General features: G+C 40.8%; 2 protein-coding genes across 6 annotated transcripts in view; one reads left to right on the top strand and one right to left on the bottom strand.

The window, feature by feature from the left end:
• LOC121282553 (membrane cofactor protein-like) overlaps positions 1–20,273 on the bottom strand; it is a 47,749-nt gene that overhangs the window by 15,934 nt on the left and 11,542 nt on the right. For 2 of the 3 annotated variants that reach the window (XM_041196291.1, XM_041196292.1), the window contains exons 5-10: positions 17,994–18,179; positions 16,191–16,373; positions 14,850–15,032; positions 8,456–8,552; positions 3,623–3,696; positions 1,196–1,378 (exon numbers count right to left, since the gene is read on the bottom strand). In XM_041196291.1, coding sequence (XP_041052225.1) covers positions 1,196–1,378; positions 3,623–3,696; positions 8,456–8,552; positions 14,850–15,032; positions 16,191–16,373; positions 17,994–18,179 — 906 coding nt within the window. The remainder of the gene's footprint in view (positions 1–1,195; positions 1,379–3,622; positions 3,697–8,455; positions 8,553–14,849; positions 15,033–16,190; positions 16,374–17,993; positions 18,180–20,273) is intronic. The other variant, XR_005944071.1, reaches the window with a different exon arrangement.
• The window catches only part of LOC121282554 (C4b-binding protein beta chain-like), a 72,710-nt gene that overhangs the window by 48,291 nt on the left and 4,146 nt on the right, over positions 1–20,273 (top strand). For 2 of the 3 annotated variants that reach the window (XR_005944076.1, XR_005944074.1), the window contains one exon: positions 16,034–16,198. Coding sequence is in view for 1 of the 3 variants with exons in the window: in XM_041196299.1 (XP_041052233.1) it covers positions 16,034–16,077 (44 nt within the window). In the remaining 2 variants the exon portion in view is untranslated. Of the gene's footprint in view, positions 1–16,033; positions 16,578–20,273 lie in introns of those variants that run through there. The other variant, XM_041196299.1, reaches the window with a different exon arrangement.

Genomic DNA, 20,273 nt, shown 5'->3' with positions numbered 1-20,273 from the left:
GCCAACATTACTAAGACTAGCTTTTACTTCCTGATTTTCTTGATATTAGTTGAATTTAAAATCCAGCTGCCATGGTGGGATATGAATGCGTGGCCCCAGAACATTAGCCTGGAGCTCTGCATTGCTAGTCCAGTGATAATACCACTATGCCACCATCTCTCCAAAATGTTTGTTGTTTAGTGATGACACAAATAGAACCTAGAATTTTACTGATTAAACTCTGACATTTGCGCTCTAATTCCCCCCATCCAATTTTCTCCTGCTTTTGATAAAACGTACCACAATCAAATTTCTGTATCAATAGTAAAAAAGATCCTTAAGCGGTTAGTATTGTTTTATTCAAATGCAAATTAGATGCATTTCTTTTAGGAAATAGCACTTTGGGATTCGGTGAGGCATTTAAGATATAACATACAGTAAATGGAGGATACTTGGGAGAAAAAGATGTCTTTTAACATATGGTTTCCAAAACGTATTATTCCAAGTTTTCCATGAGTGAGGTTTTCCTCATGTCATTTCTGGATCTGTTGTAATTGATAGAAACTGGTTGCTGTGATTACTCAACATCACTATTATCATTATATCATGTACCAATCAGGATGGTAGAAGGCAAACTAGGTGGACCTTGGTACTTCTTGCCAAGTTATTCCAGTATTACTATGTTAATTATGATGTATACTGTACAGGATAGCTGCTCTAATGCCTCCTCATGCTAATCAAGCCTTAAAAGACAAGTTGATTGGCAATAGGTGGAATATTTGACCTTGGTTAACAAAACGGAGCTTCTGCTAAAAAGTGAAACTTGACTTGTTACAAATTGCTGCAATATGTCAAGAACTGTTACCTCTGAAACAGATGAGTAACAGTCCAGTTCTCTTATCTGCAGGCAGAAAAATACCTTTCCACAAAGAACAATAGTAGTATTCCCATACTCGTAATTCCAATTTTCTATTTGCAGGATGCTCTCTAACTTTTGCATTTTGACCAATTAGGAAAGATCCTTTACCAATCCTACAGTACTTTAAGTAAACAGAAAAGCATTCAATTTCACTTTAAAATCTCTCAATAGGAGGGAAGAAGAGGCTATTAATGTCAACCAAGAAAAATCCAACTCAATCATAATTACAACAGACATAAGAGAAAGTTCATTCTATGTTTTTTGATGCTATCCTCAATTCAAGAAATAGTTACTCACTTCTACAGGTAGGTGGCGCTGGTATAAATGTATTGTTTTCTTTACATTCAATCACACTCTTGCCAACCATTTCAAAACCTTCATCACAGATGTAGCTGATGTTCTCCTGATATTTGTATGTAGATCTGAATCTTGATTCTATTCGGCCATTGGCAGGCAGTTCAGGAAGATGACATTCAACAACTAATAAAAAAGCAATATATTAGTCTCTACCAGGTAACTGACTGTCCATATGACACTAATAGAAAGCTTATTTGCACCATAAATGCAAATAATGTACTGTTTCCATCCTAAAAAACAGATTTATAGAAATTAGCTTAAAAAAATTCTTTAGCCTATTAATCAAATTGCATTTTGGAAACCAATTGACCATTTCCAGTTCTTGAATTATTTTACTGTGTTTGTTGGGGGATAGAAGAAGCATTCTTGAAATTAGACTTACTTTTGAATGCCTAGCACTCCGTTAATGGGGCTAAGTAAGTCATTTTACAACTTAAGAAACGCTACTCCTGAAGTCTGTTCAAATCTGCTGCCAAGCACAGGATTAAGTGACATGATTTATACAATTGTTAATTGGAGGCAATTTTTGTGCAAAACCTTAGAATACAGACCAATATACAGGATGCAAAATTTGACTAAACAGACCAGAGCACCACCGCTGCAGTGCGTATCATATAGAAGATGCTCTAAGGCAACTCACCAAGGCTTTTTCAACAGCACCTTTCAAATCTACAACCTCTAACACCAAGAGAAACAAGAGCAGCAGACATGGGAAAACCAACATCTGCAAGCTCCCCTCCATATTAAACTCTATCCCAGCTTGGAAATATTCCTTTCATTGTTATTGGGGCAAAAACTTGGAACTCCCTACTTAACGCCACTGTGGGCATTCCTACACATGGACAGCACTGGCTCATGAGGGTGGCTCAGCACCACCTTCTCAACAGCACTTAGGGATTGGTGATAAATGTTGGTTTTTCCAGCAACACTCACATCCCATGAACAAATAAAAGTTAAAATTTCCTAGCTTCATTTCTGATTTGCAAAATCTGTAGATGATTATTATCAGTGATTGTCAATAGGACTGTCAAAAACCAGATTGTGACACAAGTATTTACAAATGTCTCAACTATGGCAAGAATTTTCCCATTGGTGAGCGGGGGCAGGGCCCACTTGCTGAGATGTAAAAAGACGCGGAATGACATTGGGCAAAGCTCCCGATGTCATCCCAATCATTTGCATTTTCAGGTCGGCAGGGGCACAGCCGAGTCAGCTGTGTGCCCGCTGACCTGTCAACAGCCTATTGAGGCCATTCAAAAAACAATTAAATCAACTAGTGGACATGCCTGTCCAACCTTAGGGTTGGCAGGCAGGTAGGGAGCGCTGGTGGCCACCTGAAAAAGCATGAAATCTCATCCACGGGCAGGATGAGGTTTCATGACTGAATTAAAAATTTAAGATTCACTTTTACTTAAAGTTATGTCCATGTCCCAATTCATGTGACATTGTCACATCAGGGGACATGGTTGGTAAATGAAATTTTCAAAAGAATAACTTTTTCACTTTGGGAACCAATCTCCCTGAGGCAGCACTTAGTCTCAGGGAGATTGGAGCGCTCCTTTGTGCACATGTGCGAAGGAGCGGACTTCCACATTTGCCATTCCCCCCCGCCCGCACAGGGAGTGCACAGCGCTTGTGTGGACGTCACGCTGGGTGGGCCTTAATTGGTCCGCCCATGAAAAATGGCACCGATCAGAGGGCCACCCGCCCATGCCCGCTCCCACATTCCCCCTCCCCCAACAGGGGGAAAACGTTGCCCAATGATTCTAGCGTCTAAGCATCAGGTTAAACAAATTCTATCCTACAGTTCTACACTTTTGCACATTGGTGGATTGTTGTCCCACTCTCCAGCTGCTGTACAAATCAGTCTTTCTACACTGATCAACAAATAGCTGCTGTTACAAGAATAGTTTGCTAACATTCCTGGTTCCAATGATCTCCAAAAGCTAGTAATGAAGCTATCCCATTATTAATAGATGGAAGGTCACATGTGAAAGCTGGAAAAAGTGGATGCCCTGAACAGACTGACAAATGAAAACTTTAGCTTCAGTGATTAAAATCTTTCATTTCAGACACAGCAGATTGGTGACCTAACGTAATGCAGTGCAGAACAACTCCAGTACTGATCCCAGCTGTGATAATTCAGATTGCGGGAAAACTGTGCCCATGATTTGACTTCTGATATTTACAATGCAACAAATCTGTTTTTCCTGCCAGAACAAAAATTCAGCCCTCTAACAAACGTCAAAATATGATAAGTAAAACCTGACACATGAAGCCAACAATCCAGATTTTCTGGTTAATTGCCTCTGTCAGTTAGCATAGAAATGCAAGTCAGTTACCCAACGTATATGGGCCCTAATGTACCTTTACATGTTGGGACCTGGCCATCCCAACCATTAGCTTTACACAACCGGTAGTTGCTACCCACCATCCGGTATCTAGATAAAAGAAAACAGTTTAGTTTGGAAAAACCAAAGCAACAATTACCAATTGCAGTATTAGGCTGTGAATGCAAGTTAGTGCAAAAGTGATACAGCACCCTGATCAGGGAAGAAATCTAATGGTTTTAGTAAGTCCCAAGTCCCGAAACTAATAATTGTAAACAATAAAAGCAAACAACATATTATCCGAGGAGCAGAATACAAATCAAAGCAAGTTGGATTGTTCCTTGTGAGATCTATTATGGGGTACAGTGTGCTGTTCTGCTCAGTTGGTCATAGGAGGGATATTATGTAACTTGGCTCAATATGCTGACTCAGTTTAAATAAAGCATTTTGGTGAATCATCAATAAACTTCTAATACTGTTCAGATTTCGGCAGCTACACATTAAATGTCTCCACTTCGAAATTGTGTCAAGAAATCCAACTGGCAGGTATTTAAACAGTTACAATGCATCTTCACAACTCAAACTTTCCACAATTAGCAACAAATGGGCAATGCCATTTAATGCTAATTGCTGGTTCCTGTCTGTTAGCCAAACCACCAACCATGCTAATATTATTATCACCAACTCCCATAAGCCCTTACCTTGTTTATTAACCTGTTATCAAATGCCTTTTGGAAATCCAAGTATACTATACCTACTTGTTCCATCCTTATACAACTCCAACAAAACTGTCAAGCACGATTTCCCATTTGTAAAAATCATGCTCATTCTTTCTGATCATACAATGATTTTCATTCAAGTGCAATCTGTTTCCTTCATAATTTATTTTAGCTTTCTAGACAATTGATGTCAGGCTGACTGAGCTGTAATTCTCAGTTTTCTCTTCCCCTCCTTTCTTGAATAACTGTGTTACATTTGCTAACTTCGAATGCACTAGGAACCGTTCTTAAAATTAAGGAATTTTGGAAAATTATGCTCAGTACAACAGTTATCTCTGTAACTATTTAGAACCTTAGGATGCAGGTCAGAAGGTCCTGAGTTTGTCAGCTTTTGGTCCCATAAGTTTCTCTAATACTTTTCCTCTGCTATTAATTTCCTTAAATTCCTCACTTATTAGTCCTTTGGTTACCATCTATTTCTGGTATGTAATTTGTGTCTTCTACACTGAAAACAGAAACAATATTTCTTCAATGACTATGCCATTTCTTCATTCCTTATGAAAATTTATCATGTCTCTGCCTCTAAGGGACCAATGCTTACTTTAGCCACTTTTTTAATAAACTTGTTCTTATCCAGGAATATAAAAATGAATTGTAAGTGTTTTGGAAAGGTAGACTGGATGAAGCAATAACTTCACCTGTCTAAAATATTGGGCCAGAATTTGTTGCCAAAATAGCAGAGTTTAATGTGCAGGCATGCATGCACACACACACAAAAAAGTGTAAATCACCCAACTTGTGGCAAAAAGGGGACACCCCAGGAATTGCAGATCACAAGTTGCTGACAATTTGCTTCGTTTTGCCATTAGTCTCACCAAAACAAGAGCTCGCACCCCCAACCTCCATTAGATTAAAAAAAAGACTGCATTTTCACATTAATTGTCAATTAAACTTGGCACAGGAAGTTAAGGCTGGTACTTAACAATTCAAGTACCTAAGGATGAAATTTATGTTTCTACAATGCAATTGCATTATTAGTAAAGGAGTTGGTTACTGCAGTAAGGAGAGATGATATCTTGGAGGGGGCATCAAATGAAGCTTTGTGGGCAGAGCTTAGGAATAAAAAAGGGGCAGCCACATTGTTAGGTGTTTATTATAGACCCCCAGATAGTCAGCGGGAAATTCAGGAGCAAATATGTGCACAGTTTGTGCAGGTGTGTAAAAACAGTAATAATAGGGTAATTATATTAGGTGATTTCAACTTTCCCAACATTAATGGGATAGATAGACATAGCGTTACGGGCTTGGATGGAGTGGATTTCTTGAACTGTGTACCGGAGAACTTTTTAGTCCAACAAGGGACGGCGCAGTGCTGGACTAATTCTGGGGAATGAAGCCGGACAGGTGGCTGAAGTGGTGTTAGGGGAGCATTTTAGTGACAGTGACTACAACAAGGTACAGTTTAAGTTTGTTATGGATAAAGAAATGGACAAGTTGCAAAAAAATATTTTGGATTGGGGGAAGAGTGGATTTTAGTAAAATAAGGCAGGATCTGGCCAAGGTATACTGGGAACAGCTACTTGTGGGGAAATCTACAGAGGAGCAGTGGGGGGCATTCAAAAGGAAATGGGGAGGGTATAGGCTCAACATGTTCTCTCTAGGGTGATATGAAGGAGTAACAAGCCCAGAAAACCATGGATGACCAGAGATATTCAGGTTACGATGAGAAGGAAAATAGAGGCTTTTAGCAGGTAGAAGGGAAGCAAATCAGTGGAGGCATTAGTGAAGTACAGAAAGTGCAGGGTGGAGCTTAAGAAAGCAATTAGGAGAGCAAAGAGGGGATATGAGAAAGATCTGGCTGGTAAAAGTAGGGAAAATCCCAAGATATTCTATAAGTATATCAATGGGAAGAACCAGGGAAAGAGTAGGGCCCATGAGGGACCAAGGGGGCAATCTATAGGTGGAGCCAGATGACATCGCTAGAGTGTTGAATGAATACTTCACATCCGTCTTCACCCAAGAGAATGAGGATGAAGGTATCGAACTCGGGGAGAGAGACTGCGAGGTTCTTGAGCAAATTGATATAGGGAGTGACAAGGTATTGGAGGTGTTGGCAGGCTTAAAAGTGGACAGATCTCCAGGTCCGGATGATTTGTGTCCCAGACTGCTGAGGGAGGCAAGGGCGGAGATTGCAGGGGCTCTGACCCAAATTTTTAATTCCTCTCTGTCTGCGGGGGAGGTGCCAGAGGACTGGAGAACAGCTAATGTGGTTCCGCTATTTAAGAAGGGTCGTAGAGATAAGCCAGTGAGTCTCACGTCAGTGGTAGGAAACTATTGGAGAAAATTCTGAAGGGGAGAATCTATCTCCACTTGGAGAGGCAAGGTTTGATCAGGGATTGTAGCAGGGCTTCGTCAGAGGGAGGTCATGCCTAACAAACTTGATTGAATTTTTGAGGAGGTGACCAGGAGTGTAGATGAGGGTAGTGCAGTTGATGTAGTTTATATGGATTTCAGCAAAGTCTTTGACAAGGTCCAACATGGGAGACTTATAAAGAAAGCAAATGCACATGGGATACAGAGTAATTTGATAAGGTGGATTCAAAATTGGCTTAGTTGTAGGAGACAGGGAGTGATGACAGAAGGATGCTTTAGTGACTGGAAGCCACTGTCCAGTGGCGTACCACAGGGATCTGTGCTCGGTCCCCTATCATTTGTCATTTATATAAACGGCATAGATGACTATGTGGGGGGTAGGATTAGTAAATTTGCGGATGACACAAAGATTGGCCGGGTGGTTAACAGTGAGGTTGAGTGTCTAGGGCTACAGGAAGATATAGTCGGGATGGTCAAATGGGCAGGTATGTGGCAGATGGAATTTAACCCTGAAAAGTCTGAGGTGATACACTTTGGAAGGAGTAATTTGACAAGGAAGTATTCAATGAATGGCATGACACTAGGAAGTTTTGAGGAACAAAGAGACCTTGGAATGTGTGCACATAAATCTCTGAAGGCGGAGGGACGTGTTAGTGGGGTGGTGAAAAAGGCAAATGGGACACATGCTTCTATCAATCGAGGCATAGATTACAAAAATAGGGAGGTCATGTTGGAGTTGTATAGAGCCTTGGTGAGGCCACAGCTGGAGTACTGTGTGCAGTTCTGGTTACCACATTATAGGAAGGATGTGAATGCACTGGAGGGGCTGCAGAGGAGATTCACCAGGATGTTGCCTGGGATGAAACATTTAAGTTATGAAGAGAGGTTAGATAGACTTGGGTTGTTTTCTTTGGAGCAGAGAAGATTGAGGAGCAACCTGATTGAGGTGTACAAGATTTTGAGGGGCATGAACAGGGTGGATGGGGAGCAGCTGTTCCCCTTAGTTGAAGGGTCAGTCACAAGGGGACATAAGTTCAAGGTGAGGGGCAGGAGATTTAGGGGGGGGATGTGAGGAAAAATATTTTTACCCCAGAGGGTGACGACGGTCTGGAATGCACTGCCTGAGAGGGTGGTGGAGGCGAGTTGCCTCACATCATTTAAAAAGTACATTCAAGGCTATGGGCCAAGTGCTGGTAAATGGAATTAGATAGGTAGGTCAGGTGTTTCTCACATGTCGGTGCAGACTCGATGGGCCTAAGGGCCTCTTCTGCACTGTGATTCTGTGAATGACAGTAAACACCTGTCTCAGAAAGGGAACAAAAGTGGTGGAGTCCATCCTACAGGTAGTAAATTGTTGATTGTGATTTTATTTTTTCTTATTTTACCTTTTTTCCATATTTTTCTGTCCAAATCTAATATTTTTTCCCTCTTTAGTTCTCTTTCACTATCTGATTTAACTCTAATCCATCTTATTTCCTTCTCAGTCATTTTTCTGATTCCATCTTAATCCTTTAATCTCATTATTTAAGGGGATGGATTGTTGGTCTCAACGTTCAAAGTCAAAGATGCCCTTTTCTCCTGCCATGCCATTATCAGCATGCACTTCCAGCAACTTGCAGTGCAAAAAATTTGAGCTGAAAGGTGAGGAGAAAAGAAATCTAACTAACAGGGCACTGTGGGATGTCCCACTCCAGCAAGTTGAGTCATTAGTTTTCTGATTACTTGATAATGTCCTCAAAGAGCTTCACCAAAATCAGTTTTACCTCATTTTCACTCACCCTGTGTTACAATAAAAAGTAGCTTTAGTTTCAAAAGTAGTATTTGGTGCCTCATAATATCCATTCAATATCTCTCCTGGATTATCACAATTTCTTGCTACATAGAGAAAAAAATGGAAAATGGTAAGGGTATTGCAAAAAAACAAGATCTCCAACAGAACTTATATAAAGGCCGGGATTTTTCGGCCCCATCGTGGGCGGGACCCACCGTGGGTGAGGCGGTGCCCTAGACAGAAGTCCATTGACTTGTGGTGGGACTGGAAGATCCCAGTGGTGGGCAGGTGCAGAAAATCCCACCCAAAATTTTTCAACATTGGATCCTCTCAATTTTAGCTGTCCCTCATTCACAAGACAAGATTTTGGTTAAGGCAAAAATGATGGCAAGGCATATATTAAATTTTCTCTAACTGTGCAATACCTTGCAGTGGTATTGCTTAGGCTTTAATCTATCTATTCATGTTCAAAAGTAATCATTACCAGCAGTCCCTAAACATAACAGTAAAGATCTAGCTTTACTACTCCATTAAACATTCTAGAATTTTCTAACAGACTGATCAGGCTCAGCAAATTTCTGATCAGATTTTAAGCATCATTAGGCAACGTGTAATGAAAGCAAGCTGGTGGCTTAATTAAGCATTCCAATAGACAATGTGTGTCCAAGTCCAACAGGTTTATGTGGTGTGAGGAGCGTTAGCATGCTTTTCACTTTTATGTGCTACTTTGCTTGCAATGCAAAAAATAGAGCTAAATGTGCAAGTCTCTCCCTGTCAGTACATAGCCTCTCCATTGGCAAGTTCTTAGCTATGCCTCCTCATGGCGACACAGGGAAACTGAACCCCTCATGGCCATAGGCTAAAGCTTAAAGAGGATCTCAGAGGAGGCCTGGCCCCCACACATGCAGTCTGCAGGCCCACAGGCATGTGGACACCTCTGGACCCTAAAACCAAACTCCCAGCTATGGGCGGATAGCTCCACTGCATTGTGGATACCTCAGGAAAGTTGAAGGCTAGGGGAGTAAATCCTGCTGAAAAATCTGGAGTGGAGCCCAAAGGCACACAGATGTCTAATTCTTTCTGGCAACCCCTGCAATCATGCTGGTGCCAAACATAGTGCTTTCCATTTCTCTGAACTCAACTGGGTGGTTGAGAGAGCCACACTGACTTGGGCAGCCCAGGGTTTCTATAAATTTTGTCCAGGCTTATGCCCTGTAGAAGACACTTCACCTTCAATGCAAAGCACTGGGACAACACAGGAGACAGCAGTTACAAGTGATAAACCTATGTTGACTGGTGTAGGGGTGTTACAGGCTGTCTCCAGCAGTGGTAGAGGCCATCATGTCCCACTGGTCAGCTAATGCCTATCTCAAGTTGGGCATGCCCTGACTAGCAAGGTGCTGACCTGCTACGGTACATCTACTTCTATGGGTGCTTGGAGCTTAAAGTCTCTGCTCAACAAGTGGACAGAATCCATTACACCAGGTAAAAGAAAGTAACAAATGAAAAGAAAGGAGATGCCAACTCCTCAATTGGCAAGCTGGAACATCAGGACCATGTGCACAGAGTTGACAAGATGGCCTGCAGCTGGTTGATAACGCATGCCAAGCAATGCCACATGAGTAGGGACATGTTATAAATGAAATTTAAAAAATTTTATTTTTATCTGATGTTAGAAACCTCATCCTTCCCGTGGATGAGGTTTCCAAAATAATGCAAAGGCTCCTTGGCCTTTTTGCCTGCCCACCAATCGTAAGGTTGGACAGGCAGCGAAAAATTTATTTCAAATACCTTGCTAATGGCCTTAGTAGGCCTCTTAATTGTCGGCAGGTGTGCTGCCGACTGAGATATCGTGCAACTGTGCATTGATGTCGGGAAGCTCGCCCAACGTCAACTCATGTCATTTTACGCTCGAGCAGGTCAGGTGCACACCCAACGCTTTAAGCTGCCAGGTCTGTTCTGAATCTATCCCATTTAGAGCAATGGTAGTGGCACACAACGCAATGGAGATTATTCTCAGTGTGGAAGTAGGGCTTTGTTGCCCCACAGACTGTGGTAGTCACCCCTAGCAATACTGTAATGGATGGATCCATCAACTAAGTGATGGCAATAAGTGATAAGCAAAACTAAGTTTTCTTGCCTATGTTTCATTAGTTATCATGTCAAATTCTATTTCTCCCTCAGCAGGACAATAACAGTTATTTAGTGTTTCAACCCAGAACACCAAACTATGTTGGTGCTGTTCTAATCTTCTCATTCTGAAGGCAGGGTCACTGATCTCAATGTTCACATGTTCCTTTGCTGATTGGATAGTCACATGATGCTTGCAACATACTACTGACCTTTCAATCCTACAACCAGTAGAATTATTAGAAAGTACTGATGTAGTGTTAGTGGAGGATCATATGTAGGCACGGATGTTTCGGTCTCTACTCTGGTACCTACAATAGTACTTGAAATTCATGCTGCTTTGGTGCCTTGTTTCATGCTGAATTGATTCATAGATGTTTACAGCACAGAAGTAGGCCATTCGGCCCATCGTGTCTGCGCCAGTTAACAAACGTCTGACTACAGTAATCCCATTTTCCAGCACTTGGCCCGTAGCCCTGGAGGCTATGGCAACGCAAGTGAATATCTAAATGTTTAAATGTTCCAGAGTTTCTGACACAACCACTCTTTCCGGCAATGAGTTCCAGACCCCCACCACCCTCTGGGTGAAAAGTTCTCTCCTCAACTCCCTTCTTAGCCTTCTACCTCTTACCTTAAATCTATGCCCCCCCCAATTATTGACCTGTCTATTAATGGAAAAAGTTCCTTCTTATCCACTCTATGTCCCTCATAATCTTCTGCACCTCTATCAGGTCCCCTCTCAACTTTCGCTGCTCCAAGGAAAACAATCCCAGCCTATCCAATCTTTCCTCATAGCTCAGACCCTCAGCATCCTGGTAAATCTCCTCTGCACTCTCTCCAGTGCAATCACATCCTACCTATAATGCGGTGACCAGAACTGCATGTAGTACTCCAGTTGTGGCCTAACCAGCGTTTTATGCAGTTCCAGCATAACCTCCCTGCTCTTGTATTCTACGCCTTGGCTAATAAAGGCAAGTATCCCATATGCCTTCTTAACCACCTAATTTACCTGCCTTGCTATCTTCAGGCGTCTGTGGATAGGCACACCAAAGTCTCTCTGATTTTCAGTACTTTCCAGGGTCCTACCATACATAATGTAATCCCTTGCCTTGTTAGCCCTCCCCAAGTGCATGACCTCATACTTTTCTGGATTAAATTCCATTTGCCACTGCTCCACCTACTTGACCAGTCCATTGATATCCTCCTGCAGTTTATGGCTGTCCTCACTACTTACTACCCTATCAATTTTCGTGTCATCCACAAACTTCTTGATCATATCCCCTACATTTAAGTCCAAATCATTTATGTACATCACAGGCAGCAAGGCCCCAGCACCGAGCCCTGCAGAACCCCATTGGAAACAGACTTCTAGTCACAGAAACATCCCTCTACCATCATCTTCTGCTTTCTGCTGCTTAGCCAATTTTGGATCCAATGTGCCACTTTGCCTTGGGTCCCATGGGCTCTTACTTTCTTCACCAGTCTGCCATGAGGGGCCTTCTCAAAAGCCTTGCTAAAGTCCATGTAGACCACTTCAAAGGCATTACCCTGATCAAGACTCTTGGTTACCTCCTCAAAAAATTCAATCAAATTTGTCAAACACGAACTTCCCTTAACAAATCTATGCCGACTATCACTTAATCATCCATGTTTCTCCCAAGTGCAGATATATCCTGTCCCTCAGGATTCCTTCTTGTAACTTCCCCACCGCCTATGTTTCTTCTGCCTTCCAGACTCACTTGAGTTTTAACTTCTAATTCCATCTCAGCTTCTCTCCCCACTGAACTACTTTTCAGGATCCCATCTCCTAGCCAATTTAGTTTAAATCTGCCCCAGCAGCATTAGCAAACCTCCCTGTGAGGATGTTGGTCACATTGCTGTTCAGATGTAACCCATCCAACTTGTACAGGTCCCACCTCCCCCAGAAACGGTCCCAATGCCCCAGGAATCTAAAGCCCTCCCTCCTGCACCATCTCTCCAGCCACGCATTCATCTGCTCTATCTTTCTGTTCCTATACTCACTACTGCATGGCACTGGGAGTAATCCAGAGATTACTATCTTTGAAATCCTGCTTTTCAATTTCCTACCTAACTCCTTAAAGCCTGCTGGCAGGACCTCATTTCTCTTTCTTCCTTTGTCATTGGTCCCAACATGGACCACGACCTCTGGCTGTTCACCCTCCCCCTTCAGAATGCCCTGCGGCCATTCTGTGACATTCTTGACCCTGACACTCGGAAGGCAACATACCATCCTGGAGTCAAGTCTACGGTCGCAGAAGCATCTGTCTACTCCCTTCACTAATGAATCCTCAACCACGATTGCCCTTCCACACTTCTTCCTCCTCCCACTGAAAAACTGGAGCATCCACAGTGTCATGGCCTTGGCTCTGATTAGCCTCCACAGAGGAACTGTCACTCTCACCGTTTTCCAAGGCTGAGAAATGGTTTGTGAGCAAGATGCACTCGGGGGATTCCCTCACTACCTGCCTGGTCCCCTTCTTCTGTCTGGCAGTTACCTATTCCCTCTCTGCTTGCACTTCCTTCAGCTGCAGGGTGATCATGTCCTGAAACATGCTATCCATGAACTTCTCAGTCTCTGAAAGCACCGTAGCGACCTTAGCTATTGCTCAAGCTCCAAAACCTGGAGCTTGAGTCGCTCCAGTCGGAGGCACCTCCTGCACACGGTCATCGAGATCGCCAGGAGCGTCTAGGATTTCCCACATAGCGCAAGATGTGCAAATCATGAGACTGAGCTCCCCAGACATATTTTAACTAAATAGAATATGGATCTTTGCTTTTATTTTACCCTTACTCCTACTTGAGTGAAGACTAGATGCTAGATCCTCTAGACTAGATCCTCTAGGTGCCGCTGACTGCCTGTCCCAGGATCGGTAGTTAGGAAGGCAAATGCAATGTTGGCATTTATTTCGAGAGAACTAGAATATAAAAGCAGGGACGTGCTGCTGAGGCTTTATAAGGCTCTGGTCAGATCACATTTAGAATATTGTGAGCAATTTTGGGCCCCGTACCTCAGGAAGGATGCTCTGGAGAGGGTTCAGAGGAGGTTCACGAGAACGATCCCAGGAATGAAAGGCTTAACATATGAGGAACGTTTAAGGACTCTGGGTCTATACTCGACTGAGTTTAGAAGGATGAGGGGGGAATCCAGTTGAAACTTACAGAATACTGAAAGGCCTGATGGAGTGGACGTGGGGAAGATGTTTCCATTAGTAGGAGAGACTAGGACCCGAGGGCACAGCCTCAGAGTAAAGGGAAGACCTTTTAGAACAGAGATGAGGAAAAACTTCTTTAGCCAGAGAGTGGTGAATCTATGGAATTCATTGCCACAGAAGGATGTGGAGGCCAGGTCATTGAGCGTATTTAAGACCGAGATAGATAGGTTCTTGATTGGTAAGGGGATCAAAGGTTACGGGGCGAAGGTGGGAGATTGGGGCTGAGAAACTTATCAGCCATGATTGAATGGCGGAGCAGACTGGATGGGCCGAATGGCCTAATTTCTGCTCCTATGTCTTATGGTCTTATGATCCTCCTCTTGCATTCTCCTTTGTTTCAGATAGTTTAGGTTCATCTGTAGCATAAAATTTCAAGAAAATTTTATCTACATGTGCAGTATGAGGAAAATCTACGCACAGCAATTTGTCATCTGATTCTGAATGGGAGCAGAAGAGGGAGTCATTGCAAACCTAAGAATTGTTACAAGCCAATGTTTTACATTTGATCATCATATAACATTAAACAAACCGAAAAATTCTACAGTTCACTTTTTAAAACTTTCTATCGGAGTGAAGAGTAAAAAGCACATGAACGTCCACTACATCAAAAAATCCACCTCAGATATTTATAACAGACTTGAGGTTAAGTTCACACAACTTATTTTATTTCTACCTTCAATGTAAGCACTTTTATGATACTGCCAGAAAATGTATCTGCTCCATAACTAAGTACTGGCTTCATTGTATAAAACGAGGGTTTTTGGAAATTAGACTGTGCTTTTTAAGGCATTGTTAAAAGGCCAATGAAAATTCAGTAAATGAATTGAAGTACAAGATGGACTTTAGTCCCTAGTTTCTAGTGTGTGTTGGAACTCAGGATTCATTTTTCATTTAGATTAGTATTTCCAGTCTATTTCTTAAGCAGTTAATATTTAAATGTAAATTAGATACTAGTTCTTTTCCAGAAAACAACATTTCAAGACTTGAGTAATTTGAGACATGTGACAAGTGCAGCATACTCCAGAAACGATTACTCACGTTTGCAAGTAGGTGGTCCTGGTATAAACATATTGCCTTCTTTACATTCAATCACACTCTTGCCAACTATTTCAAAACCTTCATTACAAACATAGCTGATTGTCTCCTGATATCCATATCTAGGTCCAAATCCTGCCTCAATTCTGCCATTTGCAGGCATTTCAGGGCGATGACATTCAACAGCTACCAAAAAAAAATGCATTAGTTTCAACTCTTCTTCTGATACTACCAGAAAATTTATCTGCCCCACAATTGAGTACAGATCCCATCATATAAAATGGATTCTGGATAGTGGAAATTAGAAGATAAAATACACACTAGCAAGATCTTTAAAAAAACATAAAGACCAATCACAATGCAGTGACTGGGTTGGAGTACATGATAGTTATTTCTAGTTCCTATTTTTTTGTGTGTGGCTGTTGGAATTCAGGATTCAATTTTCATTCCAATCAGCATTACCTCCAGTCTGCTTCTTAAGCAGTTAACATTGATTCATTCAAATGCAAGTTAGATAAACTCCTTTTAGAGAAAATATCACTTTGAGATTCAGTGAATAATGGAGACACAATGTGGTAAATGCAGCATGCTTGGGAGGAAAAAGATACATTTTTATCTACGGTTTCTAAAGCTTGCCACCACTGGCGTTTTCATTGTGTTATATTGTAATTGATAAAGACTGATTGCTATGATTAGTCAACAAATATAATTGTATCACGAGCCTATCAGGATAGATGAACTTGATGCACTTCGTTTTTTTTTGGTACAGTTATTTCTATGTTCCCAAGTTAATAATGAATCTCCAGTGTCTTCATTCATTATTAAATTGTGAAGTTCATTGGTGATAGGTGGCAGATTTGACCCTTATGTTGACAGAATAGGTTTACAGCAAACTAGTGAGGCTGGACCTGTCACACATTGCTGCAATATTATCAAAATAACTGCTCCTTCTGAACCATGGGGTCAATAGCATCAATTCTCTTATCTGAAGACAGAAAAATACCTTTCCACAGAAAACAAAGGGCTTTACTTTTCAAACCTTTTTCCTACAGAAGTAATTATAACTCTCTATTTGCAAGATGCTCTGTTTTCCACATTGTGAAAATTTATGGAATATTCTTTACCGATTCTCCAGTACTTTAAATAAACATAGAAGCACTAAATTTCACTTATTAAAAACTCTACAGGACTGAAGAGGAGCAAAAAAGCAGCATATCAATCTCAACCATGAAAAATCCACTTCATATTTATAACTGCGACAAACTTGAGGGAATGTTCACCCCACAACTTCACTTCTTTTGATTTTATCCTGAATTCAAGAAATTTCAAGAAATGGTTACTCACGTTTGCAGGTAGGTGGTGCTGGTACAAACATATTGTTTTCTTTACATTCAATCACACTCTTGCCAACCATTTCAAAACCTTCATTACAAATGTAGCTGATCGTCTCCCGATATTTGTATGTAGGTCCAAATCCTTCCTCTATTTTGCCGTATGCAGGCAGTTCAGGACGTTGACATTCAACGACTGCCAAAAAAGGTAATGCATTAGGCTCGACTAGTAACCGACTGCTCTTATAATACTGCCAAAAATGTTATCTGTATCACAACTGAGCACTGTATCGATGCTAAAAAATGGGCGTGTGGAAACCTTTGATAAAAAATATTTTGTGTTTTTCAAAGCCTTGGCATTAAATACCAATCAAAATAAAGTGAGTGAGTTTGACTACTAGATGGCTTAACAAATCCCCAATTCTTTTTGTGCTTGCTGAAATCTAGGATTCACTTTTCATTTAGATCAGCTTCTCCTCCAGTCTACTTCTTAGCATTCTTGAAATCATTTTACCTATGACTAATGTTGGGTTAATGGATTTGATATTGTCTGGATCAGATTTATCCCATTTGATACATGTGCTATTTTTACTGGCTTTCAATTTTAGAGAACCTTGCCAGTACAAAACTAATTTTTCAGAGATCAAGCCAGTGCTCCACAAAACTTCTCCTTAGTATATATCTATTCAACTTAGAGGATATGTTCGATTTTCATTCATTCAAGTTATCAAATACTTCCAACTCCACCTTCAAAATTCTTTGAGTAATTAATTTTACTACTATAATCCAACTGAATCCAATATTACACAGCTTAATAAATAGCATTCATTAACAAATTGTGAAGTTCATTGGTCATAGGTGGCAGGTTTGACCCTTATGTTGACAAAATAGGTTTACAGCAAACTAGTGAGATTGGGCCTGTCACACATTGCTGCAATATATCAAAAGAACTGCTCCTACTGAACCATGGGGTCAACAGCACCAATTCTCTTATCTGAAGACAGAATAAATGTCAAACTTGTGAATTTTCACCACAATTCTGATGAAGTTTCAAAAAATAAAAAGCATCAAGCTTTTCCACCTGAATGATTTTACAAAGGCTCACATTTGTGAAAAGAATGTTGTTTTTATCTGCATATATAATTACTCCAGCCAGTACAAAGTAAAAAGATGACTAAGCAAAACTATTATTGCCATTTCAACCTTCCCTATCTGATTATACGGCTTTGCAGAACATCATGTCTTAAAAAGAATAATATCTTCCAAATCCATCTGGATGACAGTTTTTTTGTTTGCGCTTGGGAGTTGAAGTGCTGAACAAATGAAATGCCTCATTAATAGCTTGTGCTGTTCTGCTACCTCAAATGAGCATGGCTGATTCAGAAACTGAATACAAAAATATCCTAACCTCCAGCTTTACTATTCATTCCCTTGATGTCAAATGTGAGTATTACAGTAATAAAGTATAATGTATCCATACATTTCTAAAATAAATTATTTGTTAGGAACTGTTCTAGAGCAAGTCCAACCTAACTGGTGCTAGGTAAAACTGCAGCATGCTGGCTGCAGAATAGAATCAAACTGAAAATAATTGGGGACATGCAAGGTGTTGTACAAAGAAAAATGCTTGAAAATGCACTTACTTTTGAACACCCTTAACTTTTCAGTTAGATCTCAATAACTATTTCTTCATCAAGCCTATTGAGTCATTTTCAAGCACAGGATTAAGTGGCAACACTTACAGAATCACTACCTGAAGCTGTACATCTAAATCTTAAGACACAAATCAATGTACAGGAGACAAAAAGTTCTATACCTTTGCATGTAGGTGGGTCATTATCCCATTCTCCAGTCTCTGTACAAATAAGTTTTTCTGCACCAATCAATGAATTGCCATTACTACAAGAATACGTAGCAATCATTCCATATTCCCAGTGATCTCCATAGCGTGGTGATGGAGTTGTCCCATTCATAATAGGTAGAAGATCACCACATGTAATGGCTGGGGGGGTGGGGAAAGAAATATAATTAATGCTTTGAATAACCAGTCAAATTAAAACTTTACTTTCAGTTTTTTTTCCAGTTCAGAGGTACAACAGACTGCTGAATCAACAATGCAGCGTGGACCAACCCCACCTCGTCACCCTGATCCCAACTGGACATTTTCTAGGGAAGTAGGAGAAGGGAATACAATTTCTTTCATATTGGAATAGTGACAATTGGATTATCAGAAAACCGTCCATGAATTGGCTCCTGATATTTGCAATGCAAGAAATTGGTAGACCTAGTTTTTATTTATTTAGGTCCATGAACCTACCTCTGAACAAGCCAGCTGTCCTTAATGGTGTAAATGACAACAGCTACATTAGGGATGCCAGAATTAAAATTAAAACACTGATATAAAAAATAGAAACACAGAAGTGAAGCTCAACCTTGACCAACATTGAGTTAACTGCCTGCCTCTTGAAGTACAGCAAATATCCCAGAAAAACAACTCCAAGTGACACACCACACAACGGCAGCTTAGAACTAGCTCCACCCAGTCAGGCAGGCTTAAAATTGGTTCACACATCTTTTTAAAAGCTCATGTTAACTATCCCTACAAAACATGCAGGAACTTGGACTTTATGATCAGCCAGGTTGTATGCAATTAAATATTTTGGACAGAAGGTTTGCACATGCATTAGACTCAAGAATATAATGTATTTCTAACCTGCATTAAAATTGATAGGAAGTGTGAATTAATCCAACCACTCCTTGGGTACCTGTATATTCGAATTCATTGAACAAGCATGTTGGGGTCTGATGCTGGGCCATGGGGTTTTAATAGAGGAATACATTATATAATGGATCACAATTTACCTCAGGGAGGAATTATCCAGATTGCCTAATTAGCTAGTTCCTAAGAAAATAGCTACAAAAGAGCGAGGCTCAAATTTCACTGACATCAAGTTAGCTGCCTGCCTCTTGGGGTATAGCACATAACACAAAATTTTAATGGCACAGAAGGAGGCCATCTGGCTCATTGTATCTGCACCGGCTCTCCAAATGAGTACTACGACCTAGTGCCATTTCCCTGCCTTTTCCCCCATACCCATTATTTATATTCAAATAATCATCTAATGCCCTCTTGAATGCCTCCACCACACTTCCAGGTGGTGCATTTCAGGCCCAAACCACACGTTATATGAAAAGGTTTTTTCTCATGTCACATTTGCTTCTTTTGCAAATCACTTTAAATCTATGCCCTCTTGTTCTTGATCCTTTTACGAACAGCTTCTCCCTATCTACTCTGTCCAGCCCCCTCATGATTTTGAACATCTCTGACAAATCTCCTCTTAGCCTTCTTATCACCAAGGAGAACAGTCTCAACCCCTCCAATCTATCTGCTTAACTGAAGTTTCTCATCCCTGGAACCATTCTTGTAAACTATCTCAGGATTGCAACTCCAAATTAACACATGATGCAAGCTTGGAACCATGTAAGCTCTCTGTGGCAATCCGATACTCAAACCAATCAAGTTGGCAATCCACTAGCGGTTTTACAATGAACTGGTGGGTGATGTTCTCAGAAGATGCTAGTGTGGCAAGGCTTAAGAACATCATAGCAGCAGGAAAATCTAGGATAATCAGTATCTGTGAAAACCTCTTGTTTAAAGATGTAAGACACATATAAATTCCTAATAATATGAATCACTGAATCTGTGATCAATTATCTTTCTATACTGTGAGCTATCAAAGTTATCTTGGCAACTTTTTCTTTTACAAAAGCAAAATAGCGCAGATGCTGGAAATCTGAATTTAATAGAAAATGCTGGAAACAGTCAGGTCAGGCAGCATTCGTGGAGAAGAATACAGTTAATGTTTCAGGTGACCCTTTTTTTCTGTTTGGCAGAGTTCGTATCTTAATAATGGATGTTCTTGCTCAGTTACTACACCTTATCAAATGTTTGTGAAAACCTTGCACGTGATACCAACAACCCAAATGTGCTGACTTTCCCCATGACATGTAATACAATATAAGTAAAATGCTGTGGATTCTGGAAATCTGAAATAAAAACAGGAAGTGATGGAAAAACTCAGCAGAGCTAACAGTA

Source organism: Carcharodon carcharias, chromosome 9 (assembly GCF_017639515.1).
Source record: "Carcharodon carcharias isolate sCarCar2 chromosome 9, sCarCar2.pri, whole genome shotgun sequence".
Lineage (NCBI taxonomy): Eukaryota > Metazoa > Chordata > Chondrichthyes > Lamniformes > Lamnidae > Carcharodon > Carcharodon carcharias.
This window is presented reverse-complemented; position numbering and strand designations above follow the sequence as displayed.